Here is a 10,547-nt window from a genome sequence, read left to right as displayed (position 1 = left end):
ATACAACCACCATTGTTAATTCCCTACCACTTTGTTTGTAACTCTGTATTGTCTGTATTGTGCTTGTGATATGTTGTAAAATGTGGTATGTCTGTTAATGTTTCCCTCCTTTTATCTTTAAAATAAAAAAAAAGAAAATTATGTCAAATAATATATACACATATGTGTATATATCTGTATTCCAAGTTATCACAGGCAGGACATCTAATCCAAAAAGAAATAAAAAGGTTCAAAAAGAAAACAATCAGAATTCAGATGACACCAAATCATCATCAAGGTCTCTGAGGATATTGTCCCCCTTGCTACATGTATTCTTACATTGTTAATTACACTGCCACCAATTTGTTAGCTAAACAAGGAGTCACCAAGGAATATTTGTTGTTTGTGCAGATGTTCCTTGTGCACTGGTGACGACATAAAACAAATGCTCCTATAACAAATTGCAGGAAAGCCTACCTCCCTGTCCAAACAAGATCAGATGTGCTCCTCTGACCAAACTATAAGCAAATTTTCCTTTTTCACTACACCACTTTTCTTCTTTTGAACTAATGAGATAATTGGTAAATCTAGTGTAAGGTGTCATTTTAGTTATGGTAAAGGAAAAAGAGATGCAACTGATCTTATAGCCAAAGCAATGAAAAATCTAGGCAACAATTGCCTGGTGTCAGACTTGCCTGTAAGTGTATGTGTATATGTACATGTGTGCCTGTGGGTAAGGCTTGCGCTTCTATGGAGGCTGAGGCTGGGGCTTGAGACAGGTGAAATATAATAGTAGGAACAGATTTCCTCGGACCTCACCAGCTCGTACTTCTCAAATTGTGGTTCTCCCAAGGACTTCTAATGAGCTGTTAAAAAGTAGGTATTTTTGTCAAAAAGTAATTGTTATAACGCATTTTCCATAGCCTCTAAATGCAGGCAGGCTTAAAATTTTTAAATCTGGGATCCTGTCCATTACAACCAGTACTTCAGAAATGGGTCTAAAACTAATTTCTAATAAATGTTTACACTGAAGGTACATAAAATTATAATTTCTCTTCAATAATCACTTTAACCTTTATCTTAACTGTAACTGTCAATTAAAGATATGGCTGATACTTAATAGAATTATGAAAGACTATTGATAAGACTTCTCTACCCAATAATATCCACTAGTATTATAGAAATCAAATAATGATAATGATATAAGCATTGGAAATGGTGTTATAAGAAACTTCACCTTGTTGTCAATCAGTAATCTTTCTTTTCCAATTTTAAGGACATACAGAATTTAAACTCTTCTTGAACCTAAGCCATCCATTCCATGGGCAGCCTCTACCCCAAATGAAGAATGAATCAGCTTTGTCCCCAACAGGAAATCAAAAGGTCTGAAATATATTTTAAAATTCACTGAATAAGGAGTTTATGCAGTCTATATATCTATCAACAGATGAATGAATAAAGAAAACATGGTATTTATACATAATGAAGTACTACTCTATTATACAGAAAGACAAACATGAGTCATTTGTACAAAAATGGATGCACCTTGAATCCATAAAGTAAACTAAAGCAGACACACAGGTTAAAATAATATATGGTTTCTCTTATATGAAAAGTCCATAGTATAAATAAACTAAAGAGCAAACCAAAAGACAGTAAGATAGAGGGAGATAGATCTTTTGCAAATTGGAAAAGGACCAACAGATGGAGTTAGGGTGAGAGAACATAAAAAGAATTAAAATGCATAATGTACATGTACCAACTACCCCTAGTAAATGTATCCATCATATACTAATAAAAAAGAAGAAAAAAGTCTATAAAGAAAAAACTGAGTCTTACTCATAACCACCAAAATGACTGATGGTAGGTAGTTTTGCATAGGTTATGTCACCAAGGACTGTGAGCAGTAACTGAATGCACTATTTATGGGAGGAAGATGGCAAAGTTTATTATATGTTTAATAAAATTGTTTCAAATTTCAATTAGCCCAAAATCAAAAAATAAATAATGCTCAGGCTCCCAGGAAAATTCCTCAATGTAGCATGGACTATTTGCGTTGCTGGTAGATAAAAGTCAAAATGAGATAATGTTACATCGAAATGATCTGCCACCAGGCTTAACAGCATTGTTACTAGCGTTTATTTAAGAAACTTCGTAAGTTAAAACACAAAGTTTCTGAACTCTATCAGGTTGTTATGTTAGACACTTTAAACACTAAATTAATAAGCATTCAAGTGCTATTACGTGTAAGTTCACCAGTCTATCCTAATGATATAATGTAAAGAATAAGAGTTCTGATAAGAGAAGGGGATAGTTTTATAACCTACAAATATCTTAAGAGAAGAGCAGCTGAAGTGAGAATATAAAAGACTGTTACAAGACTTAAAACATTCTACAGTGGAAGATGAAAGGAAGGAAAGAGGGAAGGAGGGAAATCAAAACTGCAGAAATGAATCTGACCTATCACTGTGTTTGGTCAGTCAGTCTTCCCTTGGCAAATACATGGCAAGATGCCATCCTTCCAGTGAATTTTTCTCCCATGAGCCGCAGAGGGGTTTACCTGGTTCCAAAAATCCTATTTGTGCACCCTGAGCAGTACGCCTTGCTAACTGAGCTTTTAGTAGCAGTTTATACTTCCAATTATAGTAGAAGGAAAAGCACTAAGGGCATTTTAAGGAAAAGCTACTAGTATCACTAAGAACATGTGTCTGAAAACAAACATGGAATAGTTATTGCCTCAAATCCAAAGTTAAATTTTCACTGTTCTCTTGTATTACTGTGTCACCAAAAATTCCACTAAGTGAATATTATCTGCCACTGTTGTCCTAAAAGCTCCTTTAGGGTATGACTTGTTCATACCTGGATCTGTTCTCTGATATTATGTTCTGTAAATAATAGATGGTCATTAAACATTTATTTGAGGGGGCTGGGGATTTAGCTCAGTGGCACAGCACTTGCCTGGTAAGCGTGACATCATGAGTTCGATTCCCGGTACTGGAAAAAAATCAAAAAAAAGAAAAATATATATATATTTATTTGAATGGATGGATGAATGAAGGAATGTTGACCCTTTAGTTCAACAGTAAGAAAGAAGAGATACCTATAGTATCTTTGATTCTCAATTGGATGCACACATGTTGAATACAATGGGAATAGTTTTTTTTTTAATGCATAAGACACTAGTTTTTTCACTTATATAGAAGTTTGCAGGGTTTTTCTATAAAACCTTGGATTATACCTAAAATTGTCCTTTTAACAGTTAATTTCTGCTAGTAACACAAATACATATTATGAAGGAAAAGACTGTTATTAACTGCTGACATTCTTGTGAGAATTAATTATAGCTTATTTTACAAGGTGGAGATCTGAGAGCAGCCAGATAGAAATTTAATGAGGGTTCTGTTTTGACCCAAAGAAAAGGAGAATTCCTTGAGCCTGTATCTGAGTCCTGAAAAAAATACAAATTTGAATACCAAGAGGCTTGAGACTACTGGGAAGTGCTGGGATGGGCAACAATAAAAGCCAAAGGGAAAGGTAGGGTTCCTTGTAACTTCCAAACCTGCTTTGTATTGGGTCCCTTTGATCCTAGATGTTACTTGAACAAGTTACATGCATCAAAAACCTATGAAACCTAGCAGAAGGATTAAGGAAATTGTTGGTAAATCAGTGGAGAGAGTGATTTGAGGAGAGAAGCAACAGAAATTATTCCAAGAAGTCGGGGACAGGCTCTGAAGACTGAGTGCTGCTGACAGCGCAGGGTTGATCAGACTGGAAAATAAACACCTCATTCCTCCTGGGCTCTGTCCTTCACCCAAAGCCTCACAATAGGACTAATTAAGCTTATGCTCAGCTTCAGAAGAGATGTTTCTTTACCTGACTTCAGAGGGTTCAAGAAATCCTCTGCCCCACCTGTCCTAAAACTAGCTTAGAAATCCTTTCCATTGACCAGGTGTGATGGCACATGCCTGTAATCCCAACACTCAGAAGGTTGATACAGGATTGCTCTAAGTTCCAGGCCCACCTGGGCTAAAGTGAGTTCAAGGTCAGCCTGAACTACATAGTAAAACCCTGCCTTATTAAAGAAAAAGAAAGAAATCCATTCACCAAATGCAGGAATACTAATAAAGATAAAAATAATGATAATAATAATAAAAATAATAATAAAAATAAAAATAAATCCATTCACAAAATGCAGGAATAAATTTCCATTCACCAAATGCAGGAATAACAAAACAAAGATACACCTTTGTATTTTAAACTTTTCACCTCCTTATTTAGAGAAAATTTGTCACTCAAAGAGTAAAACTAACACTTTAAGAGGAATATGCTACTGTTAAAATTCATCATGAATTCATCAGCATAAAATCCTCATTGACAGATATTTCTTAATTCTTAAAATGGAGCATTCAGTGGGGTGGGAAAACCAAAGAGAGATGAAATGAAAAGAACTTCCAAAATGCCATAATTTCCTGTAGGATAAAGAGAATTAAAATTTGCACCTCCAAGAAGTACTGTTGAGAAAATGCATACTGGACATATGATTTATGTCTTGTTTGGTTTCTGGCATCTTTATAAATATGACTTCTACTCAGAAAACTATAAGCATAAGATCCATGTTAGGTGTTTCCTACAGTTGCCTCCTAGTAAGACGTCAACAGCATCTATGTTAACAATTTGATTATCAAGTAAATATGATTAAGCGTGCATGACCTGGCTAGCCAGGATGTCTCCAGTCAGGTTCCAGTGCCAGCTCCTCACGACATTCTTCTCTTCAGGTCCAATCCCTTGTGACTTGGCACAAGGTAGTGATGAGAAATCATTTGGCAGTAACAACATTCATCCTGCTGGGACTGACAGATGATCCCAAACTACAAATTCTAATTTTTGTACTGTTTTTTCTCACCCACATGCTGAGTGTGGCTGGGAACCTCACCATTATTACCCTCACACTTTTGGATTCCCATCTTAAAACTCCGATGTATTTTTTTCTCCGCAATTTCTCCTTCTTGGAAGTCTCATTTACCACTGTCTGTATTCCCAGATTCCTGTACACTACGGCAAGTGGAGATAAAACTGATAGTTATAATGCTTGCACCACCCAATTATTTTTTGTTGTCTTCTTTGGAGCGACAGAATTTTTTCTCCTGGCTGCCATGTCCTACGACCGCTATGTGGCCATCTGCAAACCCCTGCATTACACCACCGTCATGAGCAGCAAAGTCTGCACTACGCTTGTTCTCTGCTGTTGGTTTGCTGGCCTGTTGATTATCCTCCCCCCTGTCGGCATAGGCCTTCAGGTGGAGTTCTGTGACTCGAACGTGATTGATCATTTTGGCTGTGATGCCTCTAACCTTCTGCAGATAACCTGCTCAGACACGACGTTCATAGAGAAAATTGTCTTGAGTTTTGCCATCCTTACGCTCATTATTACTCTGGTCTGTGTTGTTCTCTCCTACACGTATATCATCAAGACCATTCTAAAATTCCCTTCCACCCAACAAAGGAAAAAGGCCTTTTCCACCTGCTCCTCCCACATGATTGTGGTTTCCATCACCCACGGGAGCTGCATCTTCATCTACATCAAACCTTCAGCAAAGGAAGGAGTAGCCATTAATAAAGTGGTGTCGGTGCTCACTACTTTGGTTGCTCCTTTGCTTAACCCGTTCATTTACGCACTTCGGAACAAACAAGTGAAAGAAGCTTTCAAAAACACAGTGAAACAGATTGTATTTCTCACAAGGAAGTGAGAGCCTATTGATGTTTTCAAGCTGACTTAAAGTAAATCTAAATCTGAATAACCATGAGAACATTCACGAATTTGACCCACATACGGTTTCTTCCTATTTTGCAGATTCATCAAACTAATCTTCTCCCAGATATATGTTTGTCTTATAATCCAAAAATCAAAATCAAACAATTTATGTCATCTTTTTTAAAGTTTAATTTTATTCAGCATGTTTTCTTCAATTATGCATGTCCCAGAGATTAGATCTCCACAATACCCAATATCATAGAAAGGAAATGCAAATGAAGCACAGCCATGTCTCTGGTCATACGACTTTCTCATGTCGTGGAATCTACAAGTCCATAGACCCCTTTTCACTTTGTGGAAGCACTTCAGTATCCAACCCCAATTGCTCAAGAGTAATTAAAGATCCTTTAGTGAAGCTTTAAAATGTTGTAAGCCAAAATGATACCTTCCAGAGCTCTTTCTAATTTTACCGTGTCCATCTTCCAGGAATATGTAAAAGATGTTAATGGGACAACTTCAAAATTAGGGAAGATAATATTCTTCCTTTCAATACCCACAAAAGGAATAATATCCACAAAAATATTTCCACCAGCCTTGCTGGAAATTATTTGGGAATACTTCTTCCAATACTACATGACTACCAAAGAGAAAATATGGTTTCCAAGTGTTAAATGTCTTCTACAGGCATTACCACTGAAGATGTTTGCATATAGATTCTCAGAGAAAAAGTCCTGAATTCAGAAGCAGGGCAGCTAAATCTTGGTTGGGTACACTCTCCAACTATTGACTTATTTCATCTCTCTCTTAAACAAGAATGTTAAAGCTTACCATGGTTGATGAATATACATTAAAGTTCATAATTTGGGAAAGACATTGTAAGGCATATTTTGTGACCTGGCATAGGCTGACTGCTAAAGAATGTAAGATCCAGGTATCGCATCAATACATACAGGAGCTGATCAAAATATATGATATGTTTACATTTTTAAAAATTTATGATAGTAAAAGACACATTACCATTAATTCCCTTCAAAATACTCCTCGTTCCTAACATACTATCCCATCATTCTTGCCACTTTGTGAAACTGTCTTAGAAGTCATCTTTCAAGACTTTTTATGAAGTATGATAAAAAAAAAATACAGTCAATGTTCCTGCCAAATGCCACTCAGTGGAGAAGCAGACTCATAAAACATTATACTGTGTCTTCATCCACTTTATTCACAATATCTAGTACTGTTATAGGCAGCTGAGTTAGATAGAAATATTATAGGTAGTCAGACAGGGCCAGACTCTCAAAGGAGCCAACATGGAAGACAAGATAAAATACCTGTGTGCCAGACCTCAAGACAAAAGGATTAAACAAATGCACCCACATACCTCCCTAGGTGTGAGCATCAGGGATTGATATTCTAAATAGGTAGCAACCACTTCAAAAAGCCAGAAGGAGTCACTAGTCCAACCCCCTACAGGAAAAGCCGCTGCTCTGTATTCATGCCCACTTGCTATATGACTCGCTTCCCCATTTGATCCCAGTTGATTCAATTTTACCTGAACAATTATACTTGTAATCTTATTGGCTGACCATAATTTTGTCCCACCTCATGCCCACCTTGTAATTTCCCATTTTCCCCCTATCTTAGACCCACTTCACGTTGGGGTTTTACTCTATAAAGTCCCTAAAAAATGGCAAGGTCCCTAGGCAATCCACTCTGGCCCCCTTCTGTCCCTCTCTTGGACAGAAGCTTTCTTTCCCTCAATAAATATATTCTGCTCTTCACCTCCATTGTTCCTAAAATTCGTTCTTCAATTTTAGAGAACACAAACTCGTCCTAGATATCGTTCGGGTTGGGAGTTTTATGTTCCTGTATCAGTACCATGTGACTTCTAACTCTTCCCCCAAATCAAACTGACCATGAAAGGTAAACATTTTCATTTAACTCAGGACATCAAGGCAGCACAAAAACACAACCAAAGGCACTCCTACATGGGCCCAGAGAAGAGAAGGAAAAGCAAGCAATAGTCATGCAGCTAACTTGGACCAAATAATTGGAATATTTCATATTAAGTGAGATTTTTTTATTTTTTATTGTTTGCCTGATTTGTGCTTGTGAAAATGAAGTTTTGTACTCCCAATGAATATACAACTATTATCATAATTCATCAAGCATCATATTAAATTTTGACCATAATGTTAATTGTTCATATAAAGTTCTCTAATACTTCAAAAATATTTGGAAACAATGACTATTTCTCAATGTCTTTCTTCTTTTCACTTTTAAATTTCTAAGACACACACTTTCCAATTTCTAAAACACACACACACAAAAAAAAAAACTCGCAACTAAATGTCCTTTAGCTTCTCTTTTGTTAACTTAAGCATACAGGTTATGATGTATGTATTAACTCACTAGTTAGATTAATAACTTCATGTGAATTGTGAGTTGTTAACAAGCAGTTTATGCTTATTGAGCTTATTGTTTTCTTTGAATGATTGTTATGGTTTGTCCCCCCAAAGCCTCATGTTATAGATGTCACTGCAAAGCTCATACAGCCATAGGGTGGGCTTCTAGGGTTTGTGACTGAGACCATTGCTGGGATTATGGGTGTGAGCACTGCACCTACCCTGGGGCAGGCAGCCTGCGTACAATACAAGGGAGGGAAAGAGCCTTGCTCTCTCCTCTCCCTTTTTGCTCTTGTTGATTTGCTGTCTTCCACCACCATGAACTATTGCTCCTCTGCCGTGTACCATTCTGCCAGCTTATTTTGGACTGAAACCTCCACAAAGTGTGAGCTAACTAAGCCTTTCCTTCCTTAATTCTGGGCATTGCGTATTTTGTCCCAGAAAGGAGACAAAGATAACTAAGACAATGATGATGGTCAAAGTTAAGAATATTCTACAGATTTTTTAAAAATCTTACCCAACTTACTTTTCACGAATCAAGTGCATCTGGGTGTGACCAATATTTGAAATGAAGCATGTTCAGAAAGGTTAATCATCTGCTCTGTTCTGGGTAGTGAAGCATTCTCCTCATCTTCACCTATTGACTGAGAAGAAATCCAAATGGGCACTACTGAGTCATGATAGCCACAGAGCAGAACAGGAAACAGTGTATCCGATAAACAATGTCACTGATGGACCAAATTTGGCTCCTAAAAATGACCCAAATACTATTAAAATTGATCATGGCTTTTAACTTCACAAAGTTTGGTGAGTGAACATATTCAGAACTTTGTGGAGTTTAATTTTTATATATAGGTTAAAGGAATTTGCTGTGGAAGTGGTAAACTTTTTCCCCATAAGTACAAAACATGTGTATGTGTGACACTCTGCTCTCAGTTCTGCCTGCTGGATTCCTTATTTCAGTCCCTCAGCATTGCCAGTTTTGGCTAAAAAAGTTCATGCTTGTGACTCATAATCCTGCTATTGATATCAGAATCTTAAAATTTTAAGCTCTCAACTAGAATTATGTTCACAGCTGACTGAAGATACATTACATCTGCTAGATGCAGTGGTACACACCTGCAATGCCAGCGACTCAAGGGATGAGGCAGGAAGATGGCAAATTTGAATCTAGCCTGGGCAACGTGATGAAACCTTAACTCAAAAGAATAAACAAAAATTCTGGATGTAGCTCAGTGGTAAAGTGCTCACTTACTGAGAGTAAGGCCGTAGGCTCAGTCCACCCTACACACATAAAAGATATATTTTTAAAATGTTTTATTACTATGTATTTGCAGTATATAAGGATTACATTCCTCATGTGGAGTTGTATGTATACATAACACAACTTTATTATTTTGTCAGCTCTTCCCCTTCCTCCCCTTTTCTTCTATCTCTTGGTCCCCTTCCCTTTTGCAAAAGATCTCTATCACTATTTCTTATTATCTATCTTTTATAGATAGTAAATAGATGATAGATGTAGGAGAGGGAAAAAGAAGATGGAAAGGGGTTGTAAAAAGAATTAAGCTGTGTCATGTATGTGTACCAACTACCCACAGTGAATGTATTTATTATGTACCACAAACATATACTAATGCAAAAATAAAGTCTGAGAATCTCTCCACCAAAAGGAATTTAAAGTTACATAATAACTCAGTTTAATGTGGTATCCTACATGGGATTCTGGAATAGAAAAAAGTTTTAGGTAAAAGCTTTAAAAGTTTGATTAAACTATGGGTTTTTATTTTATAATCATGTGCCAATATTGGTTCACTAACACATCACGCTACTGTAAGGTTTTAATAATAAGGAAAATTGTACATGGGGTATTGGACATCTTCTGTATTATCTTCTCAGTTTGCTGTAATATAAAATGTTATTTTTATTTGAAAAAAAAATCTACCAAAAGTAAATGCAATCATCATTTTTATTGTTCTCTATGCTGTTTTGTTTATGTATTTGTTTTTGTTATTTTGAGTTTTTCTAAATGAAAAACAAAATTTATATGGATATACAAGGATAGCTGGAATATGTGTACTGCTGATGCCTGTGGTTTATTGAAAGGAACAGTCAATGTTTAAAATTATCTTTTTTCTTGACCAATTTTGTACTCTTGAATCTGGTAATCGGAATGACTGATCTGAAAACAACAATATGCAGTCTAAGAACCATTGTTGAACTCCTACCATCTTGTATGGTGAAGCCCTGCATCATTTCCAATGTTTTTTATTATTATTATTACTTGTTACCCTTTGATTGTTTGATCCATCCTACATTCTTATGTCTGGTGGACTGAGCAACTTTGTGAAAGATAACAGTAGGTAATGCAGCAACCATGTTTAATTCCCATCATTTTGTTTTGAGGTCATGTATCA

General features: G+C 36.3%; 1 protein-coding gene across 1 annotated transcript; it reads left to right on the top strand.

Moving 5' to 3' along the window:
- The first annotated feature begins 4,787 nt into the window (after positions 1-4,787).
- LOC102028046 (olfactory receptor 6C2-like) lies at positions 4,788-5,726 on the top strand. Its single transcript, XM_005415085.1, has one exon. The coding sequence runs from the start codon at positions 4,788-4,790 to the stop codon at positions 5,724-5,726; it is 939 nt and encodes a 312-aa protein (XP_005415142.1).
- Positions 5,727-10,547: the final 4,821 nt, after the last annotated feature.

The sequence above is a fragment of the Chinchilla lanigera genome, unplaced genomic scaffold (genome assembly GCF_000276665.1).
Source record: "Chinchilla lanigera isolate Chin_1 unplaced genomic scaffold, ChiLan1.0 scaffold00340, whole genome shotgun sequence".
NCBI lineage: Eukaryota > Metazoa > Chordata > Mammalia > Rodentia > Chinchillidae > Chinchilla > Chinchilla lanigera.
Note: the sequence above shows the minus strand (reverse complement) of the source record. Positions and strands in the feature narration are given on the sequence as shown.

Coding starts and splice junctions, on each gene's coding strand:
- LOC102028046 (XM_005415085.1), top strand. CDS start 4,788: ATGAGAAATCATTTGGCAGTAACAACATTCATCCTGCTGGGACTGACA.